The 21,916-nt window shown below is 36.0% G+C and overlaps 2 protein-coding genes across 2 annotated transcripts in view; one reads left to right on the plus strand and one right to left on the minus strand.

Annotated features, from left to right (window-relative positions):
- LOC136030494 (piwi-like protein Siwi) overlaps window positions 1-15,363 on the plus strand; it is a 71,944-nt gene extending 56,581 nt beyond the window's left edge. The window contains exons 12-15 of the mRNA XM_065709517.1: window positions 889-1,022; window positions 3,703-3,897; window positions 10,065-10,268; window positions 12,416-15,363. Of these exons, the coding sequence (XP_065565589.1) occupies window positions 889-1,022; window positions 3,703-3,897; window positions 10,065-10,268; window positions 12,416-12,532 (650 nt within the window). The 3' untranslated portion in view covers window positions 12,533-15,363. The remainder of the gene's footprint in view (window positions 1-888; window positions 1,023-3,702; window positions 3,898-10,064; window positions 10,269-12,415) is intronic.
- Window positions 15,364-18,917: 3,554 nt separating this feature from the next.
- LOC136030694 (eukaryotic translation initiation factor eIF1-like) lies at window positions 18,918-21,294 on the minus strand. Its single transcript, XM_065709763.1, has 2 exons — window positions 21,228-21,294; window positions 18,918-19,336 (listed from the first exon to the last, which is right to left on the minus strand). Exons 1-2 carry the CDS (start codon window positions 21,292-21,294, stop codon window positions 18,918-18,920), a joined length of 486 nt encoding a protein of 161 aa, XP_065565835.1.
- Between the last annotated feature and the right edge of the window lie 622 nt (window positions 21,295-21,916).

A 21,916-nucleotide genomic window follows, 5' to 3' on the forward strand; every position in this document is an offset into this window, starting at 1 on the left:
GAAGAATCAGAAAAAAGTCATTAATTGGACCTTTTTGCATAATATGAATTAAGAGTTTCATTACTTTTATTTTCGTTGGTTTTGAATATATCAGTAAGGGGGGGAGGAGTCATTTTTTGAGTAGCGAATATTATATCTGAGCCGTACTAGCTGAGCGGTTGGCACGCTAGACCTGAAATAATTGTGTCCACGAAGGCTGGGGTTCAAATTCTGGTGTTGCTCATTATTTGGATTAGAACGGGGAACATCGGTGCGACTCTGTAAGCTCAACTAGAGGCTACCCAGCTCCAAATGGGTACCTGGAGAAATATGGGGGGGGGGGGGGGTAACACGGAAATGTAATATGATTTGTCCTCAATCACTTATTGCACTCCACACCAAAGACTGAGAATTAGTAAAGCGGCACCTGTACTACGCGGACAGTTTATCTGCATGTGATTTATATTTTCATTTTTTAAAATATTATATTCGGAAAGAAAATTTTTGGCAATCTGCGATGAGACAACTTTACATTACCTCATATCTTGTTTTATTTTCAAAATCAACGTATTGATAGGGATTTGGTTGATCGACTTGTCTTACTTGAGTTTGTTAACTGTGTCATGTGAACTTTGAATTTGCGTGGTTTTAAAAGATGGGGGGGGGGGGGAGTACGTGTCTGATGGAGCTGAATTTTTTAAAAAGGTAAAATTGACCAAAGACTATAACAAATTAAAATGTGACATCAGGATATTCAGCTTACGTGGCAAAAAGTCTTAGGAAAGCATAGTGACAGAAGTCTTTTTGGAGGTATAAGCAATCTGTGAGAGGCGGTCAAAACCGAGCCATGATTCCCGAGAGGCTGATATTTTGGATAGTAATTGTATTATAGGCTGTTTTTCATTTCAGGTGTAGGTGGCTTTGTCGCATCTTTAAATCAAAACTTTACAAGCTATTATAGCACGGCCGTGTTTCATACACGGAACGAAGAGATAACGACGTGCATGGAAGCATGCTTTGTGAAGGCCCTTAGAGCTTACCAGGTAACTTGTATATCTTTTCTCAGTTTATTAGCATTATAGAGGAATTGATAACTGGTAATTTAGTTTGTCAGATTCATTAGTTGATTTGAACTTTAATTTGTCAGTAGTGTAAAAAGCACAGGGATCTTTTAAACCAAAAAGCAAGAAAAAGCAAAAAAAAGAAAAAAATCAACCGAAGTATTAAACTGGGCCGGTTTTCGTCGGCTCTTTTTTCATTTCTTGCTCTCTTTATTATCTTTTGTCTCCTTAATCTGCTAATTTAATTGTATGGTCGTTTTCAGCTTAAAAGACGATATCAGCAAACTCATTTGTGGGTGTTTATTGTTTATTCAGTGTCAAATCCTCTCCCTAATCTGAGTTTTATCAGTAATTTGAATATTCCTATTTTTCATTTCCTGTTAAGAAACTAAGGGCCTGTTTTGTTTAAGAAGTGTCGTTCCAATTCACTCCTTGCTTTCTAAGTTTTATTAAAGAACGGTAAGAACTCGAACTACAGCACCTTTTTGTCATTCCATAACTTGGTTAGACAGGGAAGGAAACATTCCATAGTTAAACAAGAAAGGTTAGATCTTATCATTACTATTACTAGGCTTGTTATCACTATTACTCTTTAGTTTACTAATGAAAAGCCTCATTCCTTTATAGATGTAGCAAGTGAGAAATGAACTAAATGCCATTTTCTAATTTAATAAAACCATTAAATTTAATGTTAATTAAATTTAATTAATGCTAAATTAAATGTTAGTAAAACATTTAATGCCATTTAATTAACTGGCCTTCAGTCCCTTCTCTAACTTGCTGAAGGTAGTAGTAAGCCTAAATGCTTGTTTTTGATGTGGTTCAGTTTAGATGACCCTTTTCATGAATTAAATCGCAGTTGTCACCTAATTTCCATCTGGTCGTTCGGATAAAAGATATGAAGCGGTTTTAGTTTTTCACTGGGAACCAGACAATATGTTTCAGTAGATCCCAATTAACCTTAAAATTCTCTTCGGGCGTCTCGTATTCTACTCCCGTGGAAATGTTTTTAACATATCCCTTTTAATTGGTATTTTGTTTAGCCAATGGTTGCAAAGAATAAAGAAAAGGCACATTCAGATTGCTTAAATTTTTGTACCCTTTTTAAGAAAAAAAAAGTTCACCCTAAGCTAAAGATAAAACTTGAAGGGGTAAGACGGGTAGACGTCCGTTTTTCATCAATTTTCTTTCCGACAGAATTTTTCTGTTGTCTTTTTTGGGACACTCGGGTTCAATCATTGTGGGTAAATGTGAATTCAGGTTCCGAGCATTCACAAGTGAATAGATTCAAGTTCCATTGGGCTCCGTTATTCTTACGCGTAAAAGTCTTATCTGATATTTTCACTCTAGAGATATCATTGCCAAAACTCTTTAGATAGTTTCATCTTTAAGGCAGGATCAGCGGGGCAGCGTAAATTAGAAAATTCGAAGTGTGATTAAACACAGTTTGTCCTACTGATCTTCTCTTTGGTAATAGCTTAGCAAACGGTCTTTGGCAATTATTCCTTCCTTTGCTGTCCATTGGCATTATCCCTTGGCAACTATCCCTTGCTGATCTCCCCTTTGGTAGCTTAGCTAAAGGTTTTTGGCAATTATTTCTGAAGAGTCAGAAATGTCAGATGCAACCTTTTGCGACGACATAACTTTGCTGGACACGTTGCTCAGTAAATTCATCGGTTACTCTTGCCCTTCTTTGACCTCAGGCTGTTATATATATATATATATATATATATATATATATATATATATATATATATATATATATATATATATATATATATATATATATATATATATTTATATATATATATATTTATATATATATATATATATATATATTTATATATATATATATTTATATATATATATATATATATATATATATATATATATATATATATATATATATATATATATATATATATATATATATATATATATATATATATATATATATATATATATATATATATATATATATATATATATATCAACTTATTTCTCATACAAATATATTTTGTCTCTGTGAAATCTCTTCATTAAAATCTTATCCTATAAAGAATTGATTTTGTTTCCTTATAGAATTATAAAAATATATATATATATATATCTTTTTGGGGGGTTCAACGACGAGGTTCTTGAAAAATCGACTAAATGTATGGACTATGCCAGATAAATACATATGGTAAATTTATTTGAAAATAAAACACACAAAAAGATAAGCAGAGAAACCAAAAATTCAATACAAACATGTAAAGAATTCAGCAATAACCACTAATATACATAAAGACGGTAGTTATAATAATGCTTTCACTTTTGAAGAAGAAGCGATAAATTTTAGAAGAGCAAACTAAGGTAGTTGGGCTATTAACCCCGACTATCGAACGGAAGTTTTCCTTTGCCTTACTCTTGTCAATTACTCTTACTAGTATATATATATATCAAATTAATCAACTTGATATATATCAAGTTACTCAAATGACAAATAGTCAATTAACTCTAAATCTGAATTGGAGTTCTGTTCTAGGAGTATCAAGCGGCTTCGTTTTTATTTAACCTCTGCATCAACTTATGATTCAACAGGCTTGATTCACTCTCCAATCTTATTTAATATTATAATTATTTTTAACAGACTTTTAGTTTTTCTTATTTTTTTCTTCAGGGCAAAAATGGCAGTGCCCCAAGAAAAATTTTCTTCTACAGAGATGGTGTCGGTTCTGGTGACATTGCATATGTTAAAAATACGGAGCTAAAGGCGATTCAACAAGTCGTCCAGAAAATCGACCCTGCTATTCAAGTTTGCTTCACTGTTGTCTCGAAGAGAATAAACACAAGAATCCTTGCTGTTAATGGACAGGTGAACAAATAGATTTATAATTAAGGGAATAAAAAGAGGCCTGATCAGAGTGATCTTTTTATTGGGCACCTGGGAGAAGTGAGTCATTAATTATGTATGCCTTCTCCTCAGAAAACCACACATGCATAAATAGGGCACGATTTTTAGGCACAAAAAAAAAACACTTTCCTGGCTAAACAAGCTAAGTAAGATTTTTCAAGGACCACACTGTCTTTCCATGACGTGCAAATAACAGTTCAAGTAGAGATAAATCCTTTTATTAGACTGTGAAAATAATGACAAAATCACTGGATATTTCAATCATATACACAGTGATCTTCATCATCAGATAAAAATTATAAATCAACGACATATTCGTTTGCAACAGAATCTATACTTTAAAGTCAAGTTTCTCTTCCTGTATTTTTACCCCCTCCCCCTCCATGTCATTCGTGCAATGTCAAATATTCCAACTGTTGTACAATCAATGCATTTTATTTTCTTTAACAAATAGGTCAAAATAGTCAAAAACCATAATTAAATCTCCACAGGATGAAAAAAAAATTAGCATTGCTGCTTATATTTAAAATAAGTCTCGGATGGGTTTGGAAGACCCCCCCCCCCCCCGAAAAAAGACAAGGAAATAACGCTTCAACTACAAAATACACATCCCCAGAAAAAATTAACAACAATCATCCCCGATTCCTCTACCCCTTCAAAACAAATATCATTTGTATGTTGATAGCACATCTCACACTCCACAATTCATCATACTTTCTGACACATTTTGGCCGTTTCCCAAGTATATGGGTTCTATATTTAATACAGGATTTATGTTGAATTTAACAATGGTAGAATAGTTTTACGTCTTGTTACAAATAAGAGTGCCAGTTTTCAATAGGAATTATAAATATAGTATCAGTGCAAAAGAATCATTTAGCTTTTACCTTAGACCTGAATTCCTCCACTGCCCTTAGAAGCACAGAGGGCTACATTGAGTAGCCTCGTATCTTCCCTTAAGCAGGTTGCTGCGTAGATGTCTTTCCACTCTTTGATGAGAGTCTTCTGAAGGGTTCTTCTGAAAGTTATTTTAATTGACTATGTGTGTCCTATGGATTGTGTTCTTTGGTCTTCCTCAGTGATGGGTGCCTTCTGGTTGTCAGTAGAAGAACATTTTTGGAAGTCTGTTATGGCATACGGAATATATTTCCAAGTTGTTGCCATCTTCCTTGTCTCACAATGGAGGCGATATAAAGATTAAGGAAGTAGGACCGAGTAAGAACAGTTGATCTCAAAGCCTGAAAGGCCTTCGTACTGTTAATATAAGGCTGTCAATATAAGGCATCCATAGAGCAACTCAAAACAGACAAAACATTGATATGGAACAACCTGAGTTTCAGTTCCTGTGATTATGCTGTCTATTGCCAGACATTGTAGAAGTCTCTGAAATATTGCGTTGGCTAGGATTATCCCGTTATGCAGTGTTCATTCGGAGTCACCACTGGAAGTTACTTTACTTCCAAAGTACTGCAAGTCTTTCACCTGTTTGATGTCTTAATCTCGTGGTTGTATTCCTATTGGTGAACACGTAACCGACGAAACATTAGTCCTTAAGAGCGTTGATTCGTAATATGAACTGTTCAGCTCTCCTAGTGAGTTAGTTTTGGAATTCCTAAAGCCTCTGCTTGTCGGCTTCTATGAGCCAACATTGTCGGCGAGTTCAACGGCCTAGAGATGCTTTCCTGGATTCCATGTCCATTACAGATGACCCCTAGCTTTTGGATGACTCACTTTATAATTTAACTTTTCATTACTCTATTTTTTTGTCTTTTTGGGTCAACGGAAATCCGATATAAGTTCAGTGTTTTTTTTTTTTTTTTTTTTTTTTCTATTATTATTTTGCTCTCAGAGTGCTGTTGCAAAAAATTTTTGGAGGAGCAAAAATGGAGTTTTATTGCCTAGATTTTTATTCAAAATTGATAATCTTTCAATGGTTAACAAAATTATGTTGTCTTTAGTTTAATGGCAAAATGTGTTAAATGGTCCTTGTTTTAAGGGTAAACAAAACCGTGTTCATTAGCCAATAAAAAACAGTTGCCTGGTCTGCAAAATTGTTGATCTTGTCCCCCTTCTGTCATCAAATTGAGCAGATACCCACCTTTTATTCAACGTAGATTTGATTTGATCTTCTTTTATTTTTGGTGGTAAGCTCAGATATTCTGAAAAAATTGTCGTAAGGACCTTAAAACTCGTACTAGGCCTAGAAAAATGTCAATACTTAACTACTAACAACTCATTGCAATACTAAGTCGTATGATACAACACAGCTACGCTCGATCCTCCTCCTTTCCAATTTATGCAAAACCCCCCTCTTCTTTTGTTTGAGAGAGAGAGAGAAAAAAATCGGTATATTTAAAAACTATCGTAGCATAGCTAAATTCAGTTTTTTCAGAAAAATCATACATTTAAACAAAAATCACACGCTACGACTCAGCATTAAAAATTGATGTGAAGAAAGGCACAAATGAGTTGGCGTAACGATTTGTTCGTACTTTAGGGGGTACAAGTTTATTTTGTAACTGAGTTCGGCTATTGGGAGGGGCAGGTTCGGGTAGTATTGATTGGTGGCTCTTATTGGCTAAGACCCATTTTCCAAATTGCTGAATAAGGTGTTCAAGCCGGACTTTAAGTGGAGATAAATTTAATTTAGCGAGGGCTTGATCATAGGGTATGTCACGGTTTCGGAGTATAATCCTTGTTGCTCTTTTCTGGACGCACTCTATGTCGCGTAATAGGTACGCTGTGCGGATAGCAGATGGACCCCACACCGGGCACGCGTACTCGAGCAATGGGCGAACATAACACATGTAGGCATGGAGAAGACTTTCAGTATCACACCCAAAACGCCTCATTTTGGTAAGTGTCTGAATGCTTGCATTAGCCTTGTGGACGGTTAAATTAATATGGGCACTAAAACCACAGTCACTAGTGAAAGTTACTCCTAAGATTTTTATTTCGTTCACAATCGGGAAAGGGACTAGAGGCATATCTATATTCCGCTTCAGAGGGTTGAAACGAATTATCTTCGACTTGGCTACGTTAATGGTAAGATCATGACTTGAGCATTCGGTCTTTAGCTGATCAAATAACTCGTCTAAAAACTGCTTTGTTATGATAGTGTTTTCGACCAGGTAAGCGAGAACTATGGACAGATCATCTACAAACTTGTAGCGGTCGTCGTGATGATTAAGTAGGGAATTAATTACAGCCAGGAAATTTATTCCAGCTAATTTCGTGCCTTTTGGGGCCCCGCAAGAAGTATCTGACTATGATGAATCCAAATCGTTTTCGTGGAGCGCAAAGACTTTTTGTTTTCGGCCAATTAAGAAGTCAAGTACAAGGCCAAGGGTGCGTCGTTTGGCCCCCATTTCCTGGATATCCATGCCTGCAGTCAGGTGGCGGATTAGGTCAAAGGCCTTTCGGAAATCCACTGCGCAAATGTCGACAAAACAGCTACCTTTTTCAAGCCATTGGAGGACACAGTTAAACATCCGTACTAGGCAGATTGTAGTACTACACTTGAATACCCATGAATTTGTTTCAGAAGAAACCTGAGAATAAAGGCCTCAGTTACTTTCGCCAAACAAGGTGTAAGTGAGATCGGGCGGAGATCGTTGCATGCACTAGGGGCGCGCGTTTTTGGAATGATTCTAATATAGGCCCTTTTCCACTGTGACGGGAAATTGCCAGAAGTAACACACTCTTTAATGATGATGGACAGTGGTAATGCTATGAAGGCTGCATATTCACGTAGCAGTTTGGCAGGTAATTCACCAGGGTGTGAAGATGTATTCGGTTTGATCTTCCGTAATTCTGTGTAAACGTCAAACTCACTGACTATTATGTTGTTCTCAGGCTCACATTTTTCAAGGATGGTGGACTTTTCATGAGCCGTAATAGTTGGATAGGTAGTGCAGATCTTGGTGAAGAATTCACTCACTTCTTCTGCACTGATTAAGGACCCACCATCATTGCTGATCTTTACACTGCTGTCAAAAGCTTGGCCGGCCACTTTTTTCACAGCGTTGTGCCACTTTTTGGGGTCTGAAGTAAGTAATTGGGAGGGCATGGTTTCACGACCATAGCGAGCTTTGGCTTTCTTTACCAAAGAGACTATTTGATTTCGCAATTTCTTGCCGTTGATAATATCACCACGGGAGTAGAGGCGAGACCTCTCTTTTATTAGTGATTTAATAGCTGGGGATTCCCTGGTTTGTCGTATCTTTAGGTATTGACTCTATAACTTGACATTGAAATCGGATACCTTAGTTTCCAAGGGCCCGGTATTGTACACTTCGGGGAAATCATATGTGCCAATCCATCGACCGTATTCACAGATGGCTGACTCCGGACAAGGACGAACAGTGACACGGGATAGTTTGGGCTTTGGTAAACTCTTGCTTTCCAAAGAATTGTGTTGTGGTCTGACATGCCAACGGGACCAAGAGAAAAGGGAGGGGAGTAAAAATCATCACAATTTGTGAGTATAAGGTCCAATATGCCCCCGAAAGAGTGGGTGGGTATGTGTACTACTTGTTTTAAAGACAAACAAGATGATAACCAACTCTTCTTGGTTTGGTTAGTCTCCTCCTATAATAAAAGCAGGGCTACTGTATATACTTCTCAGGTGATCAATAGTGGCCCAGACGGTTGGCAAACAGGGACAATCTTTGGTAATATGTCATCCGTAAACCGTAGAACGTGTCCTTGGTATATAATCCTTTCTATCATTACACCCTGAGAAAGTGGGATTAAACAACCTTTTTCGTACAGCTCACTGTTTGAGATGCTGTCAATCAGTCGGGCACCCAAACAATCCGTAGCCAATTTATCAGGAAAACATCAAATCCTCCATTTTTCGGAGCACCCACGCTTCAAAATTACCCTTAATCACTGTCATCATTGTATTTTCTAATATTCTACTCTTGATTTGCACACCTATCTTTCTATTCTTCCATAACCTATTTTTGCACCATGAACTAACATAACCTCAAAACTTCGTTCATTATGCTAACATTATAGTCTAATCTATAAAACTGAGGACCAAAGATGTTTGCTGGCCCATTAACTTTTCAAATATTTATCTAAGAGCAAAAATTTAGTTGATTCATCCTCTACTCTTCTTAAAACCACACTGTTCTTATCTTAAAATTCTATCCTCAGCATCTCTATGTTGATAAGTATCTTTATACTAAGTAATTTGCTTCCTACAGAATACTTGCTTATGCCTCCTATAATTACCACATACTCTTATCACCTTTCATATGGAGGTGTCCAAGTAGGTTCCCTAAAAAAGCTAAGCACTTACCTCTTTTTTCAAAACTTGTATTCACAATCTTCAGTAACTTTTCTTTAACCTCACAACCACCGTATTTAAAAACTCTGCCTATGTTTATGGGGGATCTCGAGATGATATACTGGGTTATTGTCTCGAGGTCTTGGTATCTGTGGCCATTATTCTAGGATGGTAGTGGGATTTTTGGCAGCACTACTAGATTGGGACCTTGCTTTTGCAGACGGGGGCTCTTGTGAGGAGACGAGAGCCTGCAAAGCTTGTGACACATCTTGAGTTGTGTATGAGGGCCAAAGTCATGCCTTCTGAAAAATAATGGACATTAGATTACTAACAAATGGCCCCACACTATCAGTACCTGGGTCTTACTATTTTTAATCCTTTTTTAGTACTGTCACAACTTCTTCCGCGCAAAAATAAATCTTTCTTCACACTCTTAAGTGTCAAAACAATTGTTTTGGTCTTTTCTATAGATTTTTTCTGCATCTTTAACGAGTTAACTCTTTCCTTATCATTAATTTTGGCTCTGTTCTCATCTTCAACAGGGCCAAATCCGTATTGACTTCCTTTTCAATTTATTAATATTTATATTTATGCAATATAATATAATTTTACAATATTAATATTTATACAATATTTTACTGCAATGCTGTCTGGCAGCATCTACCAAATTTTTGGCAGTTTTATCAATGTCCTCCACTTCAAGCCTCCAATCCATGGTTTAATGCTTCCTCCACTATCTTAACATTCCTCATGTTTTACCATTGTTTCTCTTATTACTATTAACAAGCTATTTGTTTTTTCTTTTTTTTTCTTTTTTTCTTCTTTTTTTTAGTATGGAAATCCGCCACCGTCAACCATAGTCGATGATGTAGTCACTGTACCTGAGCGGTATGACTATTTTTTAATATCACAAAGTGTTCGCCAGGGGACTGTATCCCCTACCTCTTACAACATTATTGAAGATGCCACAAACTTCAAAGCCAGTATACACCAACGCCTCTCATACAAGCTATGCCATCTGTATTACAATTGGCAGGTATGTTACACAAAGAGATTAAAGGTCAAATATAATTTTTAGCCTCAATGGATTATGGATTTATTGAGAATTTTTAACTGAGATTCAAATAATGGATAAGAACATTGTTAGGTCTCTAGCTAGGACCATTAGTTTATATTAACAGACATTGGTCGTTAGCCTAAATGATATATCCTTGAGATTCACAATCATGTTTTTTTTTCACATGCTTTTTATTTTAAAACCTGGTATCCGCGGTTATATTCTGTCGTTTTAATGCCAGTTTTGCTATTTAATATTGTCAATTCTGCCAAGACAGCTGGGCAATTTAAATCGAGGTCTGGTTTTCAGAAATCCTTAAGTGCCCCTTGAATTAGATACATTTCATTGCAAACAATTATTGTGAAGTGGTTTACAATGTATCCTGAAGTGTGTTTTTGGAGAAAACGCTTCTGTCAAAATTTCATAAATATCCTGATTCATTCTTTAAATATTTCCTTGGGAGATATTCCAAAGTGTTATACGAATACTTACATTTAACATAAAGGTAATTCTTTGTAATAGGTTAACACACATCACACTTACTAAAGAGTTAATTAAGCAAAAAAATCTATCCAATCTTGCCTATTTTCTGATTAAGTTGGTAGGAAATACGGTTAATGCTATAGAATTTTGGAAAACTATTAGATTTAATATATTATTTCAGATCCAATGCATATCTACCGGTTTCTAATAATAAAAATATAAATACTTGTTTCCACAAAGTATGGTATATTTTGATAAATATGATCAAATACTGAATACACTTTCTTATTTTGATTTAAAAAAGCCATATAAACAATAATAAAAGTCGCTAAAACCTGATATTTTCGACAAATATTATCTTCATCCTTATTTTTATAGTTGTAATCACTCATTGTAATTTTCAAATAGTGCAATATTTGAAGAGACAGACCAAAGAGTTTGTGTAACTTACGAAAGTGGCATTTGGTGTTAGTAACTCACCAAGGCTATTTAGCGTTTGGGATTTTTTCAGTGAAATAATAAGGAAAAATTACTGTATTAACAAGTGTATGGCCTTTGTTTCTGAAAAATAATTCCCAAGTATGAAAATAATACCGAGGGACGCCACACGCCACTTGGTGTTAGTAATTTATTCAGCTAGTACCAGTTCGCCACTCTCATAAGTCACCCGTGCTCTTTGTAGTTCTAGCACTAGTAGCTAGATCCAGTTTCCCACTCTCATAAGTCACCCATGCTCTTTGAGAAAGAAAGTTTTACCTTGCTTAAGAAGGAATCAGCTCAATCCTTCAAACTACATGAAAAGTTTTTGTAATCTTGGAATTACTTTAAAGGATTTTTCCTGAATAGATACAAGATAAGGTTTATTAATTTAAAATCTTCTAAAACTCATGGGTTTAAAATTTAAAATACAAAGGTTAAAGTTTAGCAGAAAGAGAGGGAATATTCAAAGTCTTAAAGCTCTAACTAAATTGCTTAAAAAAGTTTGTTAATTTAAATTAAATATTTGAAACTTAAATAATTAAAATTTTTGATTCTAAACAAACATACCCGTTGATCAAACAGTTCGTGGTAACGAACTTTAGTAAGGAGCGACCCGGCTCAATAGTAACCAAAACTTTAAAAAATGAGCGACATTAAAACTTAAAACGAACAGAAATTACTCCGTATATGAAAGGGGCTTTTCCTCCTCAACGCCCCGCTCTTTACGCTAAAGTTTTTTACTGTTTTAAAATGTAGAGTTAAGAGAAAGAGTCAAACTTTAGCGTAAAGAGCGGGGCGTTGAGATGGAAAAGCCCCTTTCATATACGGAGTAATTTCTGTTCGTTTTAAGTTTTAATGTCGCTCCTTACTTTCATTTAAAAAAAACTTTTTTTATGTTTAATTTAATATAAGACGTGACAGTAGCAGATTGAGTTCAGACTTATTTTTCTTCCAATAATGTATTTTTCGTTCTATTCTGACTGTTTTTCCGAGGGATCACAAAAAGTTTTACAATAGTAATTGCTTAAAGTTATATAAGAATTTTATCTTATTCAGATTGATTCGGATTCATCACCAAGATCTACATCGGAATTGATGGAACACATGACAGTTGCGAATCGAGTTCTGATATAAAAAATTTCTTTGAATAACCTCTTTTGCAGGGTACTGTCCGTGTTCCTGCTCCTTGCCAATATGCACACAAGATAGCGTTCATTGTGGGTGAGAGTATCCATAGAGAGCCAAGTGAAGCCCTTGCTGAACGTCTATGGTACCTGTGAGGAGATTGGAGATATCAATCCGTTTTTGGTCATACAGTGATTTTGTGTTAATAACCTTTTTTATAACTTTTGTACTGGTGATTGTAGTGGCTTATCTAAAATATGTCCTACTGCTGTGATCTTATCGCAAAAATTGCCATTTTTTCTTATATATGTGACGTGATGGCGTGTATATGTACACTCGTGAAACTAACCACTGATTTGCAACTATCACATGCCCAGATATATCGAAGTTGCCCTTAAGAGTAAAAAAAAATAACAAAGTTGTCTTAAAAATTAAAATGCCAAAAAGGTTTTAAAAATGGCTAAAATAATTAAGCCTCGTGAAATTAAAAGGAATAATCTAATAAAAACGGGACAATTTTGTCACGTGACTAAAAAGAGACTATCTGCTTTAGCTCTAGGTTCCCTGACCGACGCCATTTTGATTGCTGCCTAAAACAACCAAATTAAAGTAAACTTTATCTATAAACAAAAAACACTATTGAACTACTAATAACCGCTCCGAAAATACAAATAAGTTCTTGCCACGGGGCAGCTACTTGTTCTTTTTTTTTTTTTTTTTTTATTATTATTATTATTATTATTATTATTATTACAAAGTAAACGAAATTAAAAGAAAAAAACAATATATTAAAGATACCAATAAATTAAATAGTTATATCCTCTATTTCCAAGGCAGTTTCATCTACTCGGTTTTTGTTTTTCCTTTGAGTGTCTTAGAGTTGCAATTTCAGATTCGATTAATGTTTTGTTATCAAAGTTATGTATTGTAGACTGGAACGTACTCAGATTTGAACTTGGTCGATTATCAGACCGAATCAGTGTCGGTTATCTTGTGGTTCTCTTAATAATCACTAAAAGTGTTACAAACTTTGTGCAGACCGGGTTTCTTGAAAGGGTTGAGGGGTACCTCAAGAGAAGATTTATTGCTGTGAATATATTTTATTTCTAATGTACGACGTATTTTTGTAAGTGATGTTTGAGCAACCCTTTTTCCTTTGTTTTGTCACTAAAATCTGTGTGTTATTTCGTATCCTAAACCCTGGAACCAACTATCCGATGCCGTTTCACATGGAAAAGATCTGAGTGCTTGGTATTGGCAACCATAAATGTTTTTTGACCAACTCCCGAAAATAAGGTTATATTCCACTAATCAGACAAAAATGTTAGTTTAAATCAGAATCAACACTTACAATAATATCAATTTTTTACCCCTTTTCTCCCTCTACTGAGTACGTTCTTGGGAAGTAGGCTTAGATAAATTTTCAAAGATACTCGCTGCAATGAGCAGTTTTTTTGGAGCAGTTCTCTCAGTCTAATCGCTTCCTCTTCTTAAAATATTTTTAATCCTTTGGGTAATTCAAAAAACGGCCTGCAGAGTATCCTAGTCAACTAGTTCCTCCTCAGCTTCTGAGTCGAGCAATTAGCAGTTCGAAGACATGCTCTTGGAATGCAAAGATTTCTAACAAAATTTCGACGTATATCTATTCACTGTAACGTGTAATTTTATTTAGTGGGGTATGCTCTCCCTAGTTTTTTTGGTGCCTCTCCCCAGCTAAATTTTTAAGACCTTTTTTTATATTCACTGAAAAATCCCTATTGGGGCAGTGCCGTGGAAAATAAAAAAAAAAAACTTGCCCCTCTGCCGTATTTTGCGTCGATTTACGCCACTTTATAGGTTACACGAGAATTCATAAGAATAGTTGTCTGGTATCTAAGGGCTTTTTTGGCTTATAAGAGCGAAATCTTCTTAAGTTTTAGCTATATCTCTGTCTTTCTCTGTAAGAATGTTTGTGATATGTCCCAATCCGATTGTAATGCCAAAGATGATTACAAAAGTAAATTCATAGTTACTTATCTGTCGTTTCAACTGTTACAACAGTGTCAGCTGAAAAAAAAGGTAATTTCTAGTAGCCCCTTGTCTAACCTATGAACCCGAAAAACCTGTAGAGATCAACGCATGTTATGAAACAAAAAAAAAATCACCCATGAATTAAACTCAGTTTGTTTCAGTTTGTCCTAATGGGTTAGTTCCATCATTTTTCTATGTTTTGTTGGAAAGCTTTTAGAACCGCTCCGATTTTTCTTTATTTTACAGTTCATTTTTTCCCTTATGATTATTCGAACATTGTTTGGATTTGTCGATTGAGCTGCACAAAAGACAAAAAATATATAATACAGATGATTAACAGGCATATGACTTGAAATTATTCTTGATGAAGGTGATGCATATTTGAAGACGTTGTTTCCCCTCTTTGGGTCAGTTATTTTATTTAAATGACCAATTCGTGTTTATTAAGTGCTATAAATTTGACGCTCATATGTTTGAAACTGTGTTCACAAGAACATTTTGATAATTGTTCCAAGTTTATATTTAATCCTCTTGAGTTTCTCTCTTTTTTTAAGATAAAATGTTCTGAATAATATTGATTTTAACAGAGACTATTCATGAAAAAGTTTTTGAAAGTGACAGAAAAACACAAACACAAAATTATTAGCACCGAGTTTTACCTAGGCCTTAGCTACGATTTTAGTTCGGAGGGGGGGAAGGGTACAAAAGAAAGCTTTAAAATTGGTTTTTATGGAATGTTGTTACTTTTGTAAAGTCACAAACATTTTGGGGAAAGAGACCCCACCCTGGATAAGGCTTTGAGCTACACGGTTCAACACGCATTGTCAGCGTCTTAATTGGCGCTTAATATCTTTTAAAAAATGCTTAATTTTTGGCTCAATCGAGATATCCACGTTCATCAATTGTTCGTTAGAGCAAATGTATTTTTTACGGTTTAGTTTGTAGTAACTTTACAAATAAAATTTTCAAGTTGTAACCTTGTGTGCTAATCTACCCTATTATCGATAGAATCAACCGGATGGCTTCCGGTGAATTGTGAGCGTAGGGAACGAATGTAGAAGATCAGTTTTTTCATAATTTTTCAATATCTTTTTAGCGATGAGATATACTTAATTAATTAAATTGGTGCATCCAATTGTGCTTTTTCTAGTTAAATTATAATCGGGTTTCTCGGATAAAAATAATCTTAATGGGATCCTAATCCCGGTCTTGTAATTAATTTGTTAGTTACCCTTGGCTGAAACAGAAGATTGAGTTCATCTAAGATCGAGATTTGACAGTTTCCGTGCAACCTCATAACCCTTAAGAGAAAATAGGGGCCCTGTTATTCCTTCGTGAGGTTTGATGAGGTAAGTCCCTTCTTGGAAACATAAACTAAAGGACAAAAAAAAACAAAGCAAACAACCTCTTACTAGAACTCAAGGAAAATCTGAAGCCATTGGGGACGGGGGTCTGCGACGTCGAAGATAGGACAGACTAGCTGAAGATCACTGGCGGATTTGCAGCCTATAAATTGAAGTGTTTATCTGAAATCATTCCGTGGTCATTAGAAGTCATCCACAACTTTACCTTACTCGTTCAGCTTCATAGAATGTCAGGCCTTTTGATACGACCTGGTCTCCTACCAACCACGCCTTTATGAGTGAGAGCTTACCCTTAGTTTTCAAAGAAAGAATAGATACAAATTTTCTTTACTCTTTCAGCTTGTATTATTTGCATAAAAGTGTTCCTAGAATATCAGGCCTTTTGATACAATCTGGTCTCCTACCAACCCCTCCTTATGAGTGAGAGCTTTTACCCCTTGCTTTCAAAGAAAGAATAAATACGACTTTGCCTAACTCTTTGAACTTGCATTCTCTGCATTAAAGTTTCTATAGAATGTCAGGCGTTTCGATACGATCCAGTCTCCACCAGCTTTCAAAGAAAGAATTGATACAATTTTGCATTTCTCTTTCAGCTTGCATTGTTTGCATTACAGTTTCTAGAGAATGTCAAGCCTCTGAATGCGACCCGGTCTCCTACCAGCCTGGCCTTTATGAGTGACAGCTTTTACTTTACCTTTCAAAGAAAGAATAAATACGACTGCCTTACGCTTTCAGCTTGCATTCTCTGCATTAAAGTTTCTATAGAATGTCGGACATTTCGATACGATTCAGTCTCCTACCAGCCCGGCCTTTATGAGTGAAAGTTTTCACCCTCAGCTTCCAAAGACTGAATAGATACAACTTTGCCTTACTCTCGTTTGATTGAAAATTGAAAGGGTTAGTCCTCTTTTTGATAGTCGAAAGTGATTGGAGGGCAACTAACCCCACGCCCAGCATTTCCCCAGACACATTCAATTAACATTTATAAATAGCCATTTTGTTCAACATGATTGAAAGATCCGGAAATCACGTCTTTGATGATAAAAAAAAAATAGCACTCAGGGCAAGGGTTGTAAGTTATTCCCTGGGGGCATTTAAGATTGCCATCCTCAAAAACGTAATTTCCAGACCTTTTAATTACATTGAACAAAATGGATATGTAAACATTTTTATTCGATGTATTTGGGGAAATTATTGGTATAGGAGGGGGGTTAGTTACCCTCCAATCACTTTCGACTATTAATAACGGCACTGGCTCTTTCAATTTCCAGTCGAATGAGCTCTTTGAAATTTCTTCGACAACAAATGGCCCTCTCAAAATTTCATTCAGATGCATTTCGAGAAAATACAGTGTGTGTGGGAGGGGGTATCCACCCTCTGATCACTTTGAATCTTAAAAAAGGCACTAGAACATCTGATTTCCGATCAAATCAGCTATTCCGGAGTTTTTACCGATCAACCCTTCTATATATACCTTGTCTGGCCCCAGGGCATAACTTATAACTCTTGCCCTGAGGGCTGTGAGGAGGGGGGTTTGTCATCCTCAAAGATATAATTTTACGGACCTTTCAATTACTCGAACAAAAACGGATATCTCGAAATTTTGATTGGATGAGTTTGGGGAAACTTGGGCGTGGAAGGGGGGTTAGTTGCCCTCCAATCAGTTTTAAATATCAAAAAAGGCACAGCCCTTTCAATTGAATGAGCTCTTTTCGATGTTTCTTCGACAATAAATGGCCATCTCAAAATTTCTATCAGATGCATTTCGGGAAAATACTAGGTGTGTGGCGGGTATCCACCTTCCGATCACTCTGAATCTCAAAAAGGGCACTCAAACCTCTAAATAGCAGTTCAATGAGCTCCCTCCGAAGTTTATGCGATGATCTTTTCTGTATAAACCTTAAATACCCCAGGACATAGCTTACAACCCTTGCCCACATCGTTCTTTACTTAAGCAGCGCTGTTGCACTGCTTAAGTAAAGAACGATGTGGGCACAATGCGTTCTTTTGTTTGTTTTTTTTAGACCAGTGCACTTCGTATCGAAGAAGTTATGGTAAAAACTTCAAAAAGAACCCGCTCGATTGGAAATTGAAAGGACTAGTTCCCTTTTTCATAGTCAAATGTTATAGTAGGGCAACTAACCACCCTCCCACGACCGCCATTTCCATAAACACATTCAATCAAAATTCTGAGATTGCTATTTTGTTCAACGTAATTGAAAGATCAGGAAATCCTGTCTTTGAGGATAAAAATCCCCGCCCACAACCCTCAGGGCAAGGGTGCCCTGTGCCTCATGGGTCCACATTGCTATTCCACATCGCTCATTATTCAGTAATTTATTGTCGTTTGTAGTTTGAATTTTAACAGGCATTTGTCTCTGCTGATAATATTGCCTTTACTTTTCTTTGAAAAACTTTTTTTATTAAAATTTTTATTTTTCAATTAATATAAAAAAAAGCATTTACTCATGTCTGTAACTATAGGAAGTTCTAGGATTCTGACTGCCAAGTTCGACTCAGCAAAACGACGTTGAATTTAGTTATATGCCAAATTCATTATCTGCCAAATTAACACAAAATAGCACACACAATAACTATTTGGTATGGGAGGGGGATTAAGTGGTGTGACTGTAAGCTCAGCCAAAGTTGACCCAGCTCTGAATGGGTACCTGGGGAAAATAACGGTTTGCGCCAACAAAGGATGGCTGACCCATCCCCCACCTTTGCACTTTCTGAGTGAAGGTCTATGCAATGGTGATCAGCCTCACCGATAGGGACTATAAAGAGCAATGCTTTATCATTTGCCTTCTTGTTACCTTTTACTGGTTTAGAATTCATGACGAAAATACTGTGTCTGAGAAAAACTTAAAATTCTAAAGACAGACTATAACTACAAATCTAAGCAGCCTGAATTCCTGAAAAATAATCTCTACGGACACTGTTATGAAGTAATATTGGGCTACGAGATTAAATTAAAATTAAATTACGAACAAATTTTTTCAACATTTCATATTAAAAAAAGGGGGTGAACCAACAAGGGCATAGGCAGATGCATAAATAGTAATAAACTGTTATTCTGAGTGAATATGGAAAACTGTTTTATTTTCAAAGTCCTTTTCTTAAAAACCGTGGATCTTAAGTTGTACTGCCGATGAAAGATTGCACTTTATATAAATTTACAGATGTTTTCACGCTGACCTCCTTGGAGCTTAATAACTTCTCCACATTCAGGATGTTCAGCCACAGTTCCCTTGCATGCAAATTCATTTTTGCAAGCCTTCATAATTTTCTTTGAATCGTAATCTGATGAGAGTCCCTGTTCAGTAGTCAATGTTTTCCTACCATTTCTCTGCTGAATTCTAATGTAGATTAATCGATCTTGGATTTGGTCATCATAAACATCTGCAAAGGGGTCGTAAGTATTGAGGTTTTGAAGAGTCGTTGACAGTGTTTCAGCCTCTTCAGAGTCTACAGCCTCTTCCCTTTTCGGTTCTCGAATTGATACCTCTAGTGCATCAACTGATGTTTCAGGGACTGGACTCGGCTCGGCGACTACAGTAGGGACAATTACATCAACAATGTCGTCTGGGATCACCAGATTTTCTGATTTTAATAGTGGACTAGAAGATACTTTACCCTCTTCATTTTCCGTCACAGGCGAAGTAATGTTTTCGAGGGACAATGAATTTCAGTTCTTACGAAAAAGTTCAGTTCTTAAAAAAAAATTATTTAACTATCGATCATTTTTCAAATCACACAAAAGTACACATAACTGTCTGATAAACTGTTTTTAAAACTTTTTGATTTTTTTTCTTTTATTGCTTTATGATATAATTCAATGTCATAGTCATTGCTCGTGACTTCACTACTGAGCAAAATCGGGGAACAACCACTTTCGAACCGGTGATCTATCGAGCTGCAATACATTTAAATGACAAATACTATTTGTAAACACTACAAATTTCAAAACTTACAGCCCTTTCAGGTAAATGAAGGGGCGCGTCCTCCCCTCAACACCTCACTCTTAACACTAACGTTTTTTAGTACTTTAGAAATCTTCTTATAATTCAAATTAAACGACTCTTTTGTTTCAGGAGCCGTTATTAAAGTATCGAGACAAAATTCAGACATTAGCGTAAAGTGGGAGGTCATGAGGATGGGGTAACACCCTTCGTATACGTAACTATTTCTGTTCATTTAAGGTTTAATATTTCTCTTTACTTTCAGTTGAAAAAACAGTTTTGTTTTTTTTATTTAACTTTGATGGTTTTTTAATAATAATGAGAAATCTGACGCCGTCTCCATGGGAAAATGACAGAAAGATGCTTTAGACAATTAAATCCCGATAAAAAATTACCCTGAATAATTACCCTTAACATCTCCACAAGTAAAATTGAGTCGGCAAAGAGAAAGTAAGGCAAATAAAAAGAATTTTGTATAGGAATTCGGGCATATTCCCCCAGTGTAATATTTGCTCTGAAAAGTTTGGTTCCCGGACACTTCCTTCCCCATAGAAAATTCCCCCAGCAGAGAGTTCACCACCCCTCCTCTATCTAAAAAATGTACACAAACTTCCCAATAACAAATATTATACATAAACAATGGACTAGTCTTATAACTTAGGACCTACCACCCAGGGCTGTGTGGATCATGTTATCTCCAAAGGTATAGTTTTTGGACCTCCCAACTATGCTGAATAAATTGACTGTTTTGGACGATCTTGGGGGAAAATCGGGCATGGGAGGGACGCTAGCTGCTCTCCAGTTTTGGTCACTTAAAAAGAGCATTGGAACTTTTGATTTCCGTTTAAATAATTCCTTTCCCGATGTTATAAGACCAACGTTTTGATACGATCATGCCTTGAAAAAAAACAACAACAAATAAATATCAGGCAAAAATTACTAGATTCCACATTTTGCAGGTAGGAGCTCGAAACCTCTACAGTAGGGTTCTCTGATACGATGAATCTGGCGGTGTGGTTTTCATAAGGTTCTTTGGCTTTCAAGGGTTATTTTCCCTCCATTTTCGAAAATCAGACAAATTTTCTCAGACTTGTGCATTTGATGTGGAATACTAGGCTTAATGAATCTTATATATTTCAGCATAAGAAAGCATATAGAATCAGCATAATAAACCATTTCTATTGATATCAAACTTCCGTTTTTAAGAGTTTAAGCTACTATTGAGCTGCGTCGCTCCTTACAGTTCTTTGCCACGAACTATTTGATAAAAAAAAGGTATCAAGTGATGTATTCATTTTCAGCCTTGCTAAATCATCTTAGAAATCTAAAAATTTACCGAAATTGCAATTTTTCCTCCAAAGACCGTTTTTTAGAAATATGTTTTTAGACTTTATGGGTACCATAATTTCCTCAAGAAATCCTTATTGAAGTAAAAAAAAAGAGCACAAAAATCAGCATCAAGTAATGCATTCAATTTCATTCTAGCTAATTTATGCTGAAAACTACCTACTTACCACAACGGTCACATCTTTGTTGGTATGTCAGCCCAGTAAAAAGATCATTACTACCCGCAATCTTCATTAATGCGGAATGCTTAAAGTTTATTGTCAGCTAACTACTAAGGCTGACCTAGCTAAAACGTAACACTAGCACTTTCAGCCTACTAGAATTCTGACATTGTGGCTTAAAAAACTTTGCTAATCTTTCTTGTTTCTCTTCTTTTTGTTGTTTCTTACTTCGTTCCATGATTATGCACAAGATTAAATCGGATCAAGTTCAGTGCACACTAATTAATCCCAAATTAGTTCAGCATATTATATTCGCGGCGAGGGTTCTTTATTCTTTATCAGTTGACCAAATTGCTTGAACTGACATACCGCCAATAAATTAGATGTGAAACTATATTCCAGTCACACTTTCTTTGTCCAAGGGGCACGGGTTCAATCCCAGTTGTGACCAGTTATTTAGTTTGGGACGGGGGTCAGTGGCGTGACTCTGTAAGCTCAGCCACAGTCGACTCAGCTGTAAATGGGTACCTGGAGAAATCTGGGGAAGGTAAGCAGGAATGGTGTGTGGAAAGCACAGGATGGTTGGCCCACAACCCCCCATTGCACTTCCTGGCTGAAGGGCCATGAAACGGAGATCAACACCACCGGTTCAGACCTTAGGGGTCTAGTGCCGTCTTACTTACTTACTACGAACG

The sequence above is a fragment of the Artemia franciscana genome, chromosome 8, assembly GCF_032884065.1.
Source record: "Artemia franciscana chromosome 8, ASM3288406v1, whole genome shotgun sequence".
Classification (NCBI taxonomy): domain Eukaryota; kingdom Metazoa; phylum Arthropoda; class Branchiopoda; order Anostraca; family Artemiidae; genus Artemia; species Artemia franciscana.

Excerpts from the sequence above, each read along its gene's own strand:
- LOC136030694 (XM_065709763.1), bottom strand. The coding sequence starts at position 21,294 with ATGAAGATTGCGGGTAGTAATGATCTTTTTACTGGGCTGACATACCAA. Across the intron at positions 19,337-21,227 it reads ACAAAGATGTGACCGTTGTG|ACGACATTGTTGATGTAATT; the intron begins GTAAGTAGGTAG and ends TGGTGATCCCAG.